This window comes from Silene latifolia, chromosome 7, assembly GCF_048544455.1.
Source record: "Silene latifolia isolate original U9 population chromosome 7, ASM4854445v1, whole genome shotgun sequence".
In the NCBI taxonomy this organism is placed as follows: domain Eukaryota; kingdom Viridiplantae; phylum Streptophyta; class Magnoliopsida; order Caryophyllales; family Caryophyllaceae; genus Silene; species Silene latifolia.
The window spans coordinates 119,998,586-120,016,982 of NC_133532.1; the positions used below are offsets into that span (position 1 = coordinate 119,998,586).

General features: G+C 36.7%; 2 protein-coding genes across 3 annotated transcripts; one reads left to right on the forward strand and one right to left on the reverse strand.

Moving 5' to 3' along the window:
* Positions 1–992: 992 nt before the first annotated feature.
* On the forward strand, positions 993–11,183 carry LOC141592765 (ADP-ribosylation factor GTPase-activating protein AGD12-like). The gene is made up of 9 exons (XM_074413573.1): positions 993–1,160; positions 2,117–2,214; positions 2,426–2,507; positions 3,340–3,415; positions 4,829–4,992; positions 7,638–7,785; positions 8,631–8,747; positions 9,155–9,250; positions 10,548–11,183. The coding sequence occupies exons 2-9, from the start codon at positions 2,178–2,180 to the stop codon at positions 10,827–10,829; spliced, it is 1,002 nt and encodes a 333-aa protein (XP_074269674.1). The 5' UTR covers positions 993–1,160; positions 2,117–2,177; the 3' UTR covers positions 10,830–11,183.
* A 446-nt stretch (positions 11,184–11,629) lies between these two features.
* LOC141592766 (potassium channel KAT3-like) lies at positions 11,630–17,853 on the reverse strand. 2 transcript variants are annotated; one of them, XM_074413576.1, is made up of 11 exons: positions 17,517–17,853; positions 16,869–17,084; positions 15,845–16,000; positions 15,686–15,743; positions 14,892–15,209; positions 14,091–14,330; positions 13,342–13,440; positions 13,013–13,228; positions 12,441–12,891; positions 12,093–12,219; positions 11,630–11,913 (listed from the first exon to the last, which is right to left on the reverse strand). In XM_074413576.1, exons 1-10 carry the CDS (start codon positions 17,693–17,695, stop codon positions 12,113–12,115), a joined length of 2,040 nt encoding a protein of 679 aa, XP_074269677.1. In that variant the 5' UTR covers positions 17,696–17,853; the 3' UTR covers positions 11,630–11,913; positions 12,093–12,112. The 2 variants fall into 2 exon arrangements, with proteins under 2 accessions (XP_074269677.1, XP_074269676.1); XM_074413575.1 differs by having other exon boundaries at positions 11,630–12,219; positions 17,517–17,794.
* Between the last annotated feature and the right edge of the window lie 544 nt (positions 17,854–18,397).

Here is an 18,397-nt window from a genome sequence, read left to right on the forward strand (position 1 = left end):
CTCTATAATCTCGCTAATCTCCGAATTCACATACATACAGAGTATATTCTTTTTCTATTTTAGTATTGAAGAAAAGTAGCCTAGAAAGTAGAAACGGTCTTACAACATGTTCACTTTGAATTTCTCGTATAGAAATGATTTTATCCAGTCCACTTTTTTTTTTTTTTTTTTTTTTTTTTTTTTTTTTTTTTAATCAAAATTATACTTCAAATAAAGTTACACACTTACTCGCTCACCATCTTAATCTTTAACTTATAATAAAAGATTAGTTTAAAGAATAACTTTTTATACTATCTTTTAGAACCACTAGTGCAGTGCACGGATTCCAAGACTAATTTAATGTAAAAATGATACCAAAAGTAATACTCGTAAAACATATACTAATATATATATATTTAGCTATAAAAGAGCACAATCGTATAAATAATACAGAAAAAATAGTTTCTCAAGAATAGGGTTGTTAATGAGACGAGACAGCTTGCGAGCAACTCGAGCTCGGCTCGATCAAAGCTCGGCTCGTGTGAGCTCGGCTCGAGAGCTTAACGAGTCAAGCCGAGCAAACGTTGGCCCGGCTCGAAAAGCTCGTGAGCGGCTCGAACTTGTGTAATTAGATGAGATTTACTCATATTTTATAAAAATATTTTGTCATGATTATATATTTGTATCACACATATCAAAAATGTCTTATTGATTTTCCAATATTTGTATATAAAACTTTCGAGCCTTGTTTTTCAACATATCGAGAGAGAAAAAATGACAATTCAATAATTATATATTGGCTTGAGTTGAGCTCGAGTTTGGCTCGAGCTCGCATTAAAGCTCGCAAGCTTGATAACGAGCACAATTTTTTCAAGGTCGGGTAAGCTCGAGATCGGCTCGAACTCGAGTTTTACTTTATGAGCACAAGCCGAGCAAGGCCACACTCGAGACGTAATTTAATTAGAGATCGACTCTCACCAGTCAAATACTCGGTAGTTGTTTAATTAATACGAGGTGAATGTCTTAAAATTGTCAACGGTAATAATAATAATGACATTCCCTAATGGTAGTTATTCAATACATCTTATCCCTTGCATTCAAAAAAAAAAAAAATACATCTATCCCTCATTTTCCTACAACGTTGAATATTTTTTTTCTCCTATTTCTCTGCATTTCTCAAGGTTATTTCTTCCTTAATTGTTTCTGATTAATCTTTATTTATGAATTCAGTGATGTTTGATCTTATTTTATGTTGATATTTCCCAATTATTCTGTTAATAAATTCCCCTAAATGTTTGATCTTTACTGTTGATTTTATTGGAATATAATTGATGAATTGATTAGATAATTTGAGGATTATGTGGTGATACATTTGTGGTTAGGGTTTTCAATTTGTTAATGTTGTTAATTATATGAACAGAATTCCCAAATTGACAATTGTTCAAGAGCAAATTAAATGAATTGGTTTTGGCATGTTGATGCATAGGATCAATAATTCTGAATGTGATTTGACTTTCTTATAGAATGTTATGAACAGCTTGCCAATCGTGTCTCGTATGATACATTTTCGGGGTAGTGTGAGCTTTCTTCCTATTTATACACGATGCTTGGAATTAATGATGTTTTTGGTCTCAATGATTCACATTATGTCCACTATTTGTTGTCGTAAGTTTCTGAAGTTTGGCTTCGTTACTTGGAGGGATACCGTATATGTAACATTATCTGAGGGTTCAAATGTTGGAAATGCCACAATGGAGGTTAGAGGAGAAAATTGAGTATAATGGGATGTTAAGCTGGTACTTCGTATTTTAGGTAGCTTAAGTGATGAAGTCATTGAGTGACGTTGCTCGTGATCTAGGTTCAAATTTCAAAACCCATCAGCATCACAATGACCCTTGTATGTGGCTCCCTTTTTACCACAAAAAACGCTAGACTTTTAGTGTTATAACGAGAGGCTATATGACACCTAATCATTTGTCTTAGAATTGCTGAAGCTGTTGGCATTTGTCGTGTTCTGAGTATTGAATCATATACTATGAAATTGGCTTGTCATTACTTTTCCTCTTGAATTCTTATGATTCCATTGATATTCATCAATGAAATTTTACTCTGCATCTAACTATTTGCAATGTTTTAGGTAATCCCATAAAAAGGTCAACTTTGGATGAGTGACGTGACCGATATCTATAAAAATAGCAATGAGTAACCGTGTAGAGCTTGGTAGACCCTCGTCAGGTACTTCACTGACCCCGCTTTCTCAACTAAATTCATCACACATACCGTGTTTGAAAACTTAGGTGGGGCCACTTGTCTTTATGTTATTTAGCGTCAAGGAAATTTAGCCATCTCTGGTGCTAGCTGTTAAGTGTTGCACTAAAGCAGGTGGAGAAGCATGTTCTTTGTAACATATAGTTTCTTCTGTGTCTCTTTGTATTTTGTCCTTCAGGCAAAAGGAGGCTGAAGGATCTATTGCGTCAACAGGATAATCGTGGTTGTGCTGATTGTGGTGCCCCGGATCCGAAATGGGCGTAAGTTTCTGGTCATTAGTCTTATTATTGCCTTTATTCGTAAATTTCAATGTTGTTTTATAGTTTCGTTGGCTACCTGCTTCATCATATGTATCTTTTATCCATAGCTCTTTCTCCTTCATTCACTTAAATGGACGTGTAGTCATCTATTCATATAAATCGATCAAAGAGCCTTCAAAGTAAATTTGTTTGTAATCCTATATGACATTTATCCGAGTCTCTGTCATTTTCGGCATTTCAATTTTCCAAGAGAATTGAGCTACGGATTAGAGATAGCTAGATCTTGAATATTGTGGCCAAAGGGTGCCAAAAGGTGCCTTGTTCTTTGTCAGTTTTTATGTTTCTATGGTTAGTATCCAACGAGCCATTTTATCCTTTCTAATTGGTGGCAGTTTTCACTTTCACTTTTCATGTATTTGTAAACATATACCCTTTCACAATCCGTCTGAGATTTTCCTACTTTTTTAATAACTCAAGCTATTCCAGATACGTTTCATAACATGGAAATAAGTTTAGGATATGCTGCGATGCAACGTTTTCAGTGTCCCGTGAGAAAGCTTATAATATCACATTGTAGTGCTTATGCAGTTATCCAAAGGGATATACAACCTTATACAGTTAATTAAATCACAGTGTATTGATTATTGAATGGTCCCCGTTCAGGTAGTATGTGATCCCGTTTTTATGATACAAGTCAGTTACCTGCTACTTTTAATTTAAAGCCTGGGTTACAAGTCTTGCAACATCTTATTTTCCTTGTTTATATAAGACATGACATAATTAGATTGTGTTAAGCAAGATGACTGAGTTTACTAATTTTTTTTTTTTCCAGATCTGCAAATATTGGAGTATTTATATGCTTAAAATGTTGTGGCGTACACAGAAGTCTTGGAACACATATCTCAAAGGTATCGTCACTTCTCAATAAAGTATGTTTTATTGCGTGAAATATTCTCACAAATATGTGTATGCTTCATCTTATCTATTTAAGCTATAGCCTACATGACATAAGGAGCATTCTAGATGATAAATTTATATAGGTTGCACTCATCTTCACCTTCTCAGCAATAATACTGCATTCAAATTCTTTTCACATGTTGTGTTTTGAGAAGATTTCAGTGCAACCTACAAAATAGAAATTATCTGTATCAATCAATGGACTGATCATTCGACTGCTAATTTATTTACAAATTATAAGGAGTCAGGGTTCTGTTACCACTACGATCTTGCTCTCATCATCTAAGCAGTAGTGGAGTCTGTTCAGTACAATTCTGTTCCATTACACTCAGTTAGCTTCGCTGAGTTAGTTCAGTGCAATACTTTGGATAATTTTAGACACTAATATCATCTCCCACTAGTTTTTAAGTTATGTATAAGATAGCGAACATATTTGCATGCGTGTAACATTGAAGGGTTAAGGGTTTTAGTTTAGTTCTATTATGTTCAGTTCCATTTTTGTTTGAATGAGAGCGGGTATCGACCAAAGGACGCCAAGGAGGTGTGACGTTCAGTTACGAAAAGACACCAAGGAGGCAAGGATTGACGCAGTGACACCCATGTACGAAAGGGAGAATTGGATAATCATATTGTCTTAAGTCTCAAGTCCCACGCTACCATGTGTAAAAGAAGAAAAAGGCAAGCGCTGCTCTGAGTGACACACTTGTCTCCAACTATACCACAAATTCAAATGGTGAAATTTGGACTCTTCGATAATCACACTGTCCAAGTCTCAAGTCATAAGCTACCATGTGTAAAAGAAGGAACGGCAAGTGCCGCTCTTAGTGACGCACTTGTCTCCAACTATACCACAAATTTCAATGGTGAAATTTGAACTCTTGACGTATAAAGGCAAGATCATAAAAGTAGATGGTTCTTTCGTCCAAGTGCGCCATTAGATATGATTTGGTCCATAAGAATGACTTATGTAATTATTTCTTAATAATTTGCCTTCATATCTTTAGTCTCTGTCTAAGAATTTTAATGTCAGTTTAGAAACATGATTGGAGAACATGTAGCAAGTCTTGAAGAACTCCACGAAAGTGGTGATTGACTTGCAACTTGTCTTGTATGCCTGTATGCCAGTGAGAAATGTAAATACATCATAAAAGAATTATTATGAGTTCATGTTATACCCATCAAAAGAATAGTGCTTCTGTTTTGTGTAAGTGGTCAGATCACTTAGGGTCCTTTCTGAATGTGACCAGTTGTGTTAGACAAGCTCCATATTCATTCCTCTTGACACATGTCACTTCATCTTAGGTTTATGTTGTAGGTTTTAAAGTATAATTGGTTTTAAGTCATATTACATGTTTTTCTTCCAGGTTCTATCTGTGACATTAGATGAGTGGTCCGATGAAGACATTGATGCGATGATCGAGGTCGGAGGAAATGCTGCTGCTAATTCAATATACGAGGCTTATATTCCAGAGGGAACTGCAAAGCCTGGACCTAATGCAGGTCACGATGATCGTATGAGATTCATCAGGTTTATGTCCAATCTTTTTCAGTCTACTAACCTATCAAACATCTGTTTGGAGTTACTATTTATTTTGAGAGTTTTTCCAGAACAAAGTAATGGTGGTGCACATTGCCCTTACTGAAACTATATTCGTCTCAGTAAATTGGAGCAGTATAGTTGAGAAAAATATTGACAATTATAGAAAGTTTATTTGTAGACTATGTTACTCCGACACTTCACTTAACTGCCGTGTCGCGTGTCAGACACGTGTCGGTGTCCGACACGACACGGCACTTCGACACTTCAATTTAGACCACAAAATAGGAAAATTCACCCCAAATAGCCGTGTCCGACACGCCCACACGTGTCGGACACCGACACGTGTCGGCGTGTCTGAGTAACACAGTTTGTAGATGGTTTTTTTTTGTGAAAAGCTACCTAAGATTTGTATCACTTGCAAATACACTACCTATCATTTTATTTTTTGCAAGACAGTACCTTTCATTTTTTAAATTTTGTTGAAAACTACCAAAACCTTTTTTCGGGGCAAATTTTGGTCAAATTCCGGCATTGACCTTATTTACTCCAATTCACACGTGGGAACTCTCTTATTTTCTCAGTTTTTTTCCCTCATTCCTCTTTTACCATAGTCCCCATGCCTATTTCCCTTTCTCCACTTTTACCTTTACCTGATATACTTTCCCAACCATTACTCATTCATCCTTCACTTATTTAGGATTGGTGAATTTTATTGTAATCCCCCATCCACTATTTTGTAATGACAAAATGTAAGCAATGCAATTAAAAAGAACCAGTATTTGAGTACATTACATTGCATTTCATGTCAAAATAACCTAATATAACATGTATTTGAAGTCTACATTAGCCAGCATTGAAATACATAGCAAACAATATTGAAAACACCAATCCTATGTATATCTTAGCTTTCTTTTTTCTATGACCTCAACATCTCCAACGTAAATCTTCATCTCATCACATTTCACTTCAAGCTCCTTCAAGTGCATCTTCTCCTTAACTCCTTGCTTAAGTTGATTAACTTTTCTCATCACACGAAACTTCAAGATGTTTTAAGTGCAACATGGATGCCACAGTTGCATACCTTTCTTCTAGTTCAGGTTTCGTGGATCTTATTGAGGTACTTGACATTGGGCAAAACCAGAAATGGAGATGGAGGAGATAAGAAGAAAGATAATGGGCGGGGTAGGAGAAGAAGATGGTTGTGAATGAGAAGAGAGAGAAAGAGAAAGGGTTAAATCAGGACAAGAAAGAGGAGGGAAGAGAGGGTGTTGAATTTTTTCAAGGGAAAAAAGAATGAAGGGGTAAAAAAAACAGTTCCCACGTGATAAAAGGAGTAAACAAAGTCAATGCCAGAGTTTGACCAAAATTTGGCTGGAAAATGGTTTTTGGTAGTTTTCAACAAAATTTAAAAAATAAAGGTAGTGTCTTGCAAAAAATAAAATGATAGGTAGTGTATTTGCAAGTGAGACAAATCTTAGGTAGCTTTTGACAAAAAAACCCTTTGTAGATTGACACTTTAATATTTCTATGATCTGATGAAACATCAGCTTTGAGTGTTTGGCTAATTATGCATCCTTTACTTTAGGACACTTCCTTTGGTTGGATGTAATTTAGGACGAGGGAAAGTAAGAGTATAAAAAGGGTTATTTTCACTGGTCCTGCAAGACACCCAAGCCCAGCCCTTGTGAAGTTGGAAAGTTTCTTGAGTGGAATTTAGAAGCAATAGCATACACATTCCCATTCCTTCCTTTCTGTCCTTCCACTTTTCATTCTTTCTCCGACTTCTCCTTCCTTCCAAACAATATACTAATATTAGATGGGTGTATGTTAGCGCAATTATTGAATTTGGAGCTCGAATAAATCCTTGGTGTGCATAGTACCCCAAGTCCCATCCATGCCCTTCGTTTACCCCTTTCGTCAACCTTCATTCCTCTAGTGGCAAAATAGTGATTAGGTACACTTCTGCAAGAGGCCAACCCAACATTTTATGCTCTTTCATACTAGCTCTATGTGGGATTTCCTATCAAATATAAAAACAAGATCGAGAAAACTGGAAAAGGAGGTCTTCTTTTGAGCAAAATCAGATGTTGAAGTCTTCCTCATCTACGGTTATGGCTATAAGCATGCATTTAGATAGATCAAACTAGGCTTCAAATATTTGCACTAGTTTGTGAATTACAGCACTAATGTATTATTTTCTCTCCTCTCTTGTTGCAACAAAAACAATCCAAATAAGAAAAAAAGTAGGCGTAATATGTCAGCAGAGACTGGCTCCACTTGTTTTGCTCTACTTGAAATTTTTGGCAATATCTAGGCCAAGTTTTAAATATTTGTATAGTTTTGAATAACTGATGTTATCGAGTAGCTGTTAGGAAATGAATATATGAGTTTAAACATCATCTACATGGAATTATTCTAGGCAGCACCTAAATTTTCTTTTCATGGTTTTCAAAATCAGATCTTAAATTGACTCATTCCCAGGCAGTCATCTTAAGCTATAGATACCCCAAACCTCGATAACAGCCAAACATTAAGTCAGATTAATTTCCTACACATGATGCAAGTAGAATCCGTGTTACTTAATGTTTTCAGTTAGAACCTAAATTACTATATTTTGTCAATTATCAATGTAGATCAAAATATGAGCTGCAAGAGTTCCTGAAACCTAGTTTGCGGATCGTGTCAATGCCTAATGCAAAGGGCTCACATCAACCAACCTCTTCCAAAGAGGCTATTAATCTGTTTCATAGCTCGGATTCCTCAAAGAAGCCCGACAATACCGTAAGTTACCTCCATGTTTTTCTGCATTTGTTCATTATATTATTGATTTGTAATGCACATAATAGCAAATTGTGAACCAAAAGGGTGTTGGGTGGGCGGGGGTTAGAAACCTAAGCAGATCCTAATATAAAGATCTGTATGTTGTCCAATATCTGTTCAGCTGGGCATAGTGAGGTAAAATATCTCTCAATTAGTTTGTTTGGTCTTGTTGTTGTCTTAGCCTCAAACGGCGGGTTACCCACACCACGACGCGATAAGGGCCTACGGCAACGAGGTTCAGAAGTGCGGCTCATGCACACTAGGCGCCCGTTTTGGCAAACAAATCTGCGTACAACATAATATAGTTGGAACCGTGGGTTAAACGATCTTCAATTGGTTGGGGTAATGGGCGGGCAAAATAAAACAATTATTAGGAAAAATATTGAATTTGCATAGTAGTGTGCATCACTGCTAGGCCTTATGCACAAGGTACACCGTACACTTAAGGCCTTTTGGCTAGTGCCTCATCAAACCCCGCGCTCAAGCATCGGCACACTTTTTAAAACGAAGATGGTTGTAGAGGCATCGTCGAGGGACACTTGATGTCAGATAATCCATTATCGCCCTTTAAGCTTTAACATGGAGTCAGGGAAACACCTTACTGGTCTATGAGAACATTAGTCTTTCCCTGCCTCGGTGTTCTGAATAACCGCCGAGGATGTAAAAGTGTTGTCAGTAACCTGTATTCATATTATATTGTTTAAATTGGTCAACCTGTGCTCTATTTGTTTGTCTTTGTGATGCTTTTACCTATAGAAACTTTTTTTCTTTCTGCACATATTTGATTCCACTGGCTCTTGTAACAGGAAGGAATGGTAGAATTCATCGGAGTGTTGAAAGTCAAAGTGGTCAAAGGGACAAATCTAGCAGTGAGAGACATGTTATCAAGTGATCCTTATGTCCTCTTGAATCTTGGGCAGCAGGTGTGTTATCTTTATGGCACCCCTTGGTCAAGTTAACCACATTTTGATTTGAGAAATCTAAGTATGCTTTTCTACATCATTCGGTTCTGATGTGTTATTTGTATTTCCACCAGAGCTGGAAGAGTTTCTTGAGGATAGCTTCGTTCATCTTTGAATATAATGGTCTTCATATAAAATCGTTGTGTGAATCTACATCATTCGGTGTCTTTGTTGTAGGGAAGATGCCATGTATGCTTTTGGAACATCCTCCCTGTAGAGTCAACTTTAAATGTGGCATTGGTGCATTAAAATATAATTTTGATGTTTCAGGCCTTGCTAAGGTCTATAATCATGTTTAAAAAAACGTATTATTTGTTAATGGCCAATGGAATTCGTTTTCATTCTTTAAACTCTAATTCTATTTCCAGACGGTGCAAACAACTGTGTCAAAGAGCAATCTTAATCCTGTTTGGAATGAAGAACTCATGCTCTCCGTACCTCAAAGCCATGGGCCTATAAAATTGGTGAGCTTTTTTAAGTTACACTGGTTTCATGAGTCCCTCTTTCCAATTCGTTTCAGATCTACGCGTTCTTCCAACTTTTTTTTGGACATTGTTTTAGGTACGACTATTGTTCGTATATGGTTAAAAAAAAGGAATATGTGGCTCAATAATGAAAACCAAACCAATTTTTTAAAATTTAATCTCTACCCCTCCCCTATCCCTCACAGCCACAAAAGAACGCCCTTAGTTTGCTGTCCTCACAATCCATCTCTTCGCGATCCTCACAACCCAACCGGCCACACAGCTCTTACCCCCATTCAACCACCTCGAGGATGTAAGAAACACGTACCAGAAATGGGGGCAAGTGTCAGCCGGACAATTTTTCGAGCACTTGAGTACTTTTAAAGGAGAAATAAAAAAAAAAACCGCCTTTTCTTGCACTTGGAACAAATTGGGGGTTAGAGTTTGTAGAATTGGGCATTTGGTGGTGGTGGAAGAAAGTGACGACTGGATGAGGGGATAGTGCCACTCAAAAAAAAAAAAAAAAGTGGAGAGGGTGACAGCGAGGTGGAGGTGAGCATTGGAGAAAGGTTTTATGTGGAGTGTTCTGGTCATGGTGCGGTGCATGTGTGACGAGGGCCGACAGTGAAGGTCGAGAGTGAGGGCCTTGGAAGCAAGAGTAAATGAAGGGAGACATCAATGATAGCTTATAAATGTTCTCTGTAGTTGGATCAGGCAGTGGCGAGATGATGAGATCGGTGGAGGGTCTGTTAATTTGTGGCTGTTGTGGGTGACGACAGTGGGTATTGCTGTTAGGTTGATCTAGTTGAGTTTGTTGGATTGAAGGCTCAGGGTGTAGGGTGTGGTGGTGATTGGAGGAGAGAGAGTTAAGGTGGTATTATTAAAGTTGGGTTTAGCAATGACAATTTTTGTAATTTTGCAACCGTTGGGACAATTTTACAATTTTGACACAAAACGTATCATGCATGATACGAAAAGAAATAGAAAGAACGAAGGAGAATAATTCAGAAGGAAAAGTGGAAAGAACGTCTAATTGTTGAGGAAGTATATACTCCGTATCTATTGTGCTTTCCCTTCTCTCATTTTTTTTTTCAATTTTATGTTGGGCCGACAGTTTCAAACTAAGGCATTGTTGTTGTTGTTCTGATGCAACTATCATTCTTCCTTTTCATTTGGAAGAGATCCCATTCTAGTCACACAATAACATTTACATTATTCGAGTCTATGTAATGCAAACTATGCGCCTCGCAACATATGTTGTGCTTGATCTTTGATATGTTTTGTCATCTCATTGCAGCAAGTGTTCGACTATGACACATTCTCAGCTGACGACATCATGGGCGAGGCTGAGATTGACATTCAGTCGTTAATCACCTCCGCAATGGCATATGGAGACCCAGGAATGTTTGGTGACATGCAAATTGGAAAATGGCTGAAATCAAATGATAATGCACTTATAGAAGATAGCACTATCAACATTGTCGATGGAAAGGTTAAACAACAGATGCAACTAAAGCTCCAAAATGTCGAATCAGGAGAGATAGAACTAGAATTAGAATGGATGCCTCTTGATCAATAGCCATCGATAATTTGGTATACACCTCGCTCCAGGAATGAAATCCTAAAGGTAACATATATAGAAACAAAGAAAATGTGCAATAAGCAGTGTGCAAATAGCATCATACCGTGCATTCAGACTGCGACATTACCATTTTGTATCCTTTCTCTGTCGAATATCGTTTGATTTTGTTTCCCTATGTGAGAAGTTTTGTATTGATTGTGCTAATTGCTAAACTAGAACATTTTGGTATACTGTTGGATTAAGTGATTAGAGAATGATGGTCAAGCAACCATCTGTAAACTTAACACTCGGACCGATTTATGGGTGTAGCATTGTAAACCTTCTTTGAGAGAAATTAATTTCTTGCACAAACATGTACTTTGCTTTTTCCATTTCAGGTTGCTGTTTCCATTTCTTTGAAATATTGTCGGCTATGTTACTCGGACTCTTCTAATTTCCTTGCGTACCCGTGTCCGACACTCGACACTCGGACATGGGTATGACACTTGGGACCCCTCAATTTAGACCAAAATATGCATATTTTTTAAAAAAAATAGTCGACTCCGACACTTGGACACGCACCCGTGTCGGATACTTCTAAACGAGTCTGAGTAACATAGATTGTGGAATTAAACGATATGTTCCATAGAAGCGTCTGTGCTTGTTATACTTTGAACTAGGTGCGAGTAAATTCAGTTATTGACGTAATTTTCATCGGGATTATTTGACAACAGACTATTTCTGTCTGACAAATCCAAAAAAGGTATGATTACTTGTATGTTGCTCACTTGCTATTCACACGATATCATAGGCGGGAGTTTTTAAGACACCGAAACAATGTTCTGCTGTAAACATTGCATGCAATACTTTTGTTGATCACATGGATTGGGGATTTCCCCTTCAAAAAGATATGATCTTGTACAGAGATTTGACCTCACATCTATCAAAACATGTACAGTAGATTTCCTAGGTTACAGTTATTTGCAGTTCTGCAATCTAGCTTAGCATCTAATCTTTGTCCTACCTATCATACTAATCCGCATGATCGATTTAAATCGGTCATTTTTTGTCTGTCGCGCCATATTACGACAACTTATGACTTCTGAGAGCCTATGTTACTCCGACACTTCACTTAGGTGCCGTGTCGAGTGTCCGACACCGACACGACACGACACTTCGACACTTCACTTTAGACAAATTGAAAAATTCGGACAAAATAGGCGTATCCGAGACTTGACACGTATCGGACACGACACCCGTGTCGGAGAGTCAGGGTAACACAGCTGAGAGCTACATTGATATTAGAGAAAGAACAAATGGTCTCCATCTCTAATAACACATATGTCATCTACCTCTGCATTCTCAGAATTGATTATTTTTGTGAAATTGCATCCTGCAAACTTTTGTCCTGCATTATATCAGATAATTGGACGAGTTAGAGCTTTTCTACCGTATGAAAGTTACTCGGACTTGTTACTCAAACTTGGCTGCAAGTGTCAGATACAGTCATATAAGCATGTATCAGTCCACGACAATTTTACGAGAGATTTCATATTTTGACTCGATCTAAGCATTGTGTCGTGTCAGAAGGATTGTCTTTTAAGAATTAACAAAGAAAAGGAAGTTTACCAGCTATTCGAAGCAGGTCATCAATCGAGTCAGGAAGAACAATGAGTTTCCCAAACTGCTGCTTGCTATGTTCACTTGCCAATTGATTATGAATAGTAACTCTGCTCTTATTGCAGAAACCTGATATTGGTCTCTCAGGTTGATTACTATCCTGGCTAGATCTACTCTTATTCTTTCGGGTTATGTTATCGAGTTGTGGTTCATAGATGCTGTCAACCTCACTTATACTGTCTTCGCACGATATTTTATGCTCAGGAATGTATCTGTTTTCTTTCTCCAGTGATGGGTCTGAATCCACCAGAATCTTAACCTCACCCAACTCCTCTCTGCAATCGTTACGACTCATTTCTTGTTGGTTTGGATTCATCGTGTCGTAGCCCATGTCATTGACATGATAGCCTTCAGTATTTTTGTCTTCAACAAATCCTTGGCTTTCTAGGGCTTTCAGTTTCTGCCAGAAAATCAAGCTGCAAGTTAGCTCTTTCCCGATTGTTGGTTGTATCGGGATCCAAAAACATCGAAAGCAAACATAATCTTAGGCCTATACTTAATATAGTCAAAAGAAAGAATACCAGGAACAGATTGCTCATAATGATCTGCCCATCAGCCTTATTTGCTTGAATAATGCTCAAAAATGAATTTCTCTTAAGCCTTAGTATCTGAGACAGTTCGGTGGTTCGGACACTCAGAGGCTGTGGCCTGTCACATAACACCCCTATCTCCCCAAAGGTATCTCCTGCAAGTACTTTCATAACAACCTGTTGATGTCCGGAACGCGCTATCATGTCCTACAAACACCAACAGCCAGATTAATCAGTTTACTGTTGTCAATTATATTGGCAATTTGGCATTGCTGGTTGTGTAAAAATCAATGGGGGACATTGTGTTTAGGGTGTTTTACCGCTGCGCCGGACACAAGGATATATATGTCCATTGGAGCTTCATTTTGTAGAACCACATCTTCCCTTGGAGGGAAATACTCTGCCTCCATTTCAGAAACCTGCCCACATGAAAACTTGTTGTCACAAACCACCCTGGTATGATCTGAGTCAAATGTATGCAGTCTTTCCATGCTAGTCGAGGTCTTTACTTTTGAACAGTGACGGAGCCAGGATTTGTCATGCATTAAGGTAAACTAAGAAAAAACGCGAAAATTTTAACTAAGAATCCCAAATTTCCCATTATTCAGGGGGCAACTGCTCTTGCTAGCCCCCTAGCTCCACCACTGCTTTAGAAAGAGACTGTTTTTCGATGACCCATAAAGAATAATTGCATACACCGACAATTTTTTTTTTTGGTGCTGACCAGGAGATCACAAATTTTTTTGGTGTTGACCAGGAGTATCCCTACTGACAGCTGGGGCAATCTCCTTCGAAGTACTGAAGGCAATTTAATGGGTTGACCTCTCTAAATTGTATTTTTCATTCACAAGAGTCAGGAATCGAACCCCTGACCACTTATTTTAAGAGATGAAAGCCCTTACCACTCACACCAGCCAAATTTGGTATACTTTAAATCGCAATTGAGAAGTGAGGAGGACCACTTAGAGACAACCATGCATACTCTCCAAAGTTGACAATAACTTGCTTTAACAAAAATGTAATTGGTCCATGCATATGCATGATAATTGAGGCTAGAAAATGGACATACCAATTGAAAAAGGAAATTGTGAGACACCCCATTGAAGAGTTGTACTTTTTGGAGAATTGGAAAGAAAAGATAATGAGAAATGTTAGATCTAATTGCTCTTGGAAGTTCATTAAGTGTTTCTTGTTGTTTCATGCCTTCAGTTTTGAATTTCAGACAAATGTGTGATAACATTTGATCTTGTATTCTTGGTGGTAGTTGATTTCTTGCTGCAAATTCTGTGCATGCCCTCACTGTGTCCCTCTGCATTACAAGTTCGAGTCAAGTCAATTTAGATTGCAGGTTAAATTAAGGTTCTTTGTTCTGGTATGAATCTGGTCAATCAGGTCGGGTCACTTTGCCAGGGTAAGGGTATATACATCTTCCATTAGGTTATGGTCCAAATTTTTTTTTTATGGCGGCGTATTGAAAAATCTAAAGCTATAGTATTATAGAAAAATTATAGAAATGACTTAATTTTACATTATAAAAATTGGTTAAAATTGTCCAAAATATTATTTTCAGTGTCTCGAGACCTTTAATAAAAGAGGTCGTTGTCAATAAGTCACATTTGTATTTTCGCTAAATTTAAGAAATAAGTTTATTTTTAAAACACGGTTTATTGACACATATATAGAGAATTATTATAGCTCGCCTACATTTTTATATAGGTCATTTTCACAATTTTTATACTCAAATGAAAGTTTTTTTATAAAATAATTTTGTTTTATAACTTTTAGACTAATATAATTTTTTTAAAAAGTCAAGATTAGTCATGAAAACGTCATATATTAAAAAACGGCATATAGTCGAAGTAGTACTTACAAAGTTTCGAGTACGACTGGTGCCATGAACAACAAGATTAGTCATATTGCCAATGATGTAAGAAGTGAGGCCAAGATTGAATAACATATAGACAATGTCAAATAACATTTCTATTGTATTTTCTGCATGCAAATCTCCGTATCCTGTTGTTGTTAATGTCACTATTGACCAATATATTGATGCTATGTATCTCTTCCATACACTTTGTTCTTTAAAATTCGGATCTTCTGCTCCGATCCATGTTTTTCTCGGGTTTGGGTACTTATCGGCGATCAAATAGTAGAAGCATCCCGCACAATGTACCGCGAAGAGGGTCACCTATCGATCCAACAAGGGAAAATGTCACTCGAGAGTAACTTAGATAATACACAGATGTCAATTAACTTAGCTGGTAAAGTCCTGAGAGCTGGTACTCAATTACTCATGACCTGGTTCAAATCCTGTTAGCATTAAAATCGCCCTTGCTGCTCTTTTTACACATAAAAAAAAGAGTAACTTGGGTAATACGGTTTTATATATGGTACGACATGGTAAAAACGAATCAAAACTTCATCATATCATATTCTTATGTTTTTTTTAGTGTAAAGGGTACCACGAGGACAAATATGTTTGCTGACGGGATTTGGACCAGGTCATGAATACCACCCTCATAACTTTACCAGTTAAGCTAGCTGATTTCTGCACATCATATTCTTATGTAAAACCGTTTTACCAGAACTTTATTGGCTTAAGCAATGGACAACATTTTGTAGAAGAATCAAGAAAGTAATTAAACAAGGATCATTAGGGCTTACAGAAACGAGTTTGATGCATCGGGTCCAGAAGTAATTGAATCGGATATCTTTCTCAAGCCTGAAATCGAAAATCATATATTTTTATTGAGTATAATATATACAAACATTAATCATGTTTTCTCAAATAATTGAGGGTTCATTATTGAGTAATGGACCGACCTTGCGAAGAGGGAACTAACTCGTCTCAGTCGCCAGAGTCGAAGCATGTTAAGCGCTTTAAATCCGAGTCCACCACTGTGGTCTCCAAATAGAAAGCTCAAGGATTGTAGTGGTGCAGTTGAACATACATCAAATATAAACCATGTTGACAGGTACCTGTGTTAGTTAACACATCAACAAATCACTGTTAATTTAACGGTTTTTCTAACCTGTACCTAAAGACACGTTAAAGGCCTATGTGCAGACGTGCAGTTTTAGTTTCGGTATCATTTAATTAGTACGTTAACATTTAATTACGCCCTTTTTTTCTTTGTAAAGAAATATTACATGATAATTCACCACCAGTTGATATTTGGTTTAATACGCGAGTAATAAAACTCTAAAAATATTACGTATTCATATATACGTGACTACATAAGTATGACTGTATGAGTATACGAATTTGAATAACGTATGTTACAGAAAAAAAAAACATTAAACATATTTTATAACTTTACTAAATTCTCTTGATTAGTTCTTTTCTCATATCGAAATACGATGAGGTATATGACAAACACGACAAATTAATAATGTATCAATTTAAAATATTTAAATAATAACTAAAAACAAAACCTCTATATATACCGCAAATGTGTGGATCTACACTATTAAATACCAATAGTATAATTGTTAAATTCTCTAATATCACTATCTAAAAAACCGCGCATTTGCACGGCATCTATACTAGTTTAATTAGTACGTCAACAATTAATTACCGCGTTTTTTTCTTTGTAAAGAAATATTACATGATAATGCACCACCAGTTGATATTTGGTTTAATACGCGAGTAATAAACCTCCAAAAATATTACGTGTTCATATTATACGTGACTACGTGAGTATGACTGTATGAGTATACGAATTTGAATACCGTCCAAAAGGGCATAAAGTTAATTTCAAAAAGAAGATTGTATGGTGGGATTCTTTGGACCCAACACACAAATATTAGGACCAAGAATTTAGTAGCTAAAATGACAGTTACTAACCTGACCGCGATTTTCTTGTGATCATCAATGAGCCGGTATGTTCTGCTATCAATATATGCTAGAAAGAATGTCATTACAATGTCGATTGCAAAAAACCCGTTCACAATGTGATCCACGATGAAGAGGGCATCCTGTTTATATGATAGAAATGCAAATTCAAACGGACATATCCATGCCGAGTACACGACCAACATCACGAGTAACATTTCCCATGCCCTGCCACATTAAAACGCGCTAAACTTATTAAAACAGAACGATAATAATCTACTATGTAATAATTAAATGAACATTTTATAAGGAATTTAGTCGGGTTTACAACTTTCCCTTATAACTAAAATAGCATTTTAAGGAATTTAGTCGGGTTTACAACTTTAATTCATAATAAAAAATATATATATATTTTGTAAGGAATTTAGTCGGGTGTACAACGTTTCCTTATAATTAAATGAAAATTTTTATAAGGAATTTATATGGAGTCGGGTTGGTTTATACATGATGAATAAAAAACGTCTGTCGTCTGAGTATTTGTTAAGCACGAAAACTTGAGACCAACCCGGTAACATTAACTAAATGAACAATTTATAATGAATCAGGTTGGTCTCACATGTAAAACTGTCTCATATACAAGACTGAGTTACTATATATTACCTGTAGCGCGGACTGAAAGGGGAAATGATATAATTCCGAAGCTTAGTTGCTTGGTTGATTCGAGCTCCAAGAGAAGGTAAGATGTCGCTCGAGAAAACACTACCATAACTATTACCTTCAATTTTAAGCTCATCTGTACAAAAACGCCTGAAAAATGTTTTTGTGCAAGAAATCGGCATGTTTTTTAAATGTTTTTATTTTGTATGCTAAGAAACAGAAAAGTCTGTAGTTTTAAGAAGTAAGAATGCTGTACATTTCGCGGGCTTGTTAGTTGTGTTTGGAAGGTTATAAATAATGAAGTTATAAGAATCTCTAGTTTTATCTACTGTTGTTTGATGTTAATCATGTTATGGTAGTTCGGACCCACGAAATTTTATTTCTAGGACCGTGTTGAAAAGTTTAAAGCTAGTTTTATTTAAAACAGTCGTTTTATTCGAGTGAAATCCACAATGAGATTAGTTTTTCGGGGCCCTTGGACCTGAGTCTGTCAACTAGGATCCGTCAGTAGCTTAAGACGTGTTTATCGGGTAATTACCGGGAAAGACGATCTTTCGGTCCCAAAAGTTTAAAACTAATTTTATTTTAAACAGTCGTTTTTTTCTGAGTGAAATACTTCGGGGGTCCAAAGAGTCTCGGACGCTGGACTCAAGTGCCGCAACTAGGATCTGTTAGTAGTTTAAGACATGTTTATCGCGTAATTACCAAATTGAAAGACGATTTGATGGGTCTCAATAGTTTAAAGCTATTTTTATTTAGGTCGGTCAATTTTTTTCAAGTAAAATACATAAATAAAGTAGTTTTTCAGGATCCCAAGAGTCTTGGTCCTTGGACCCAAGTTCCTCAACTAAGAGCATCTCTAATGGTTAAGCAAAAGGATTTGC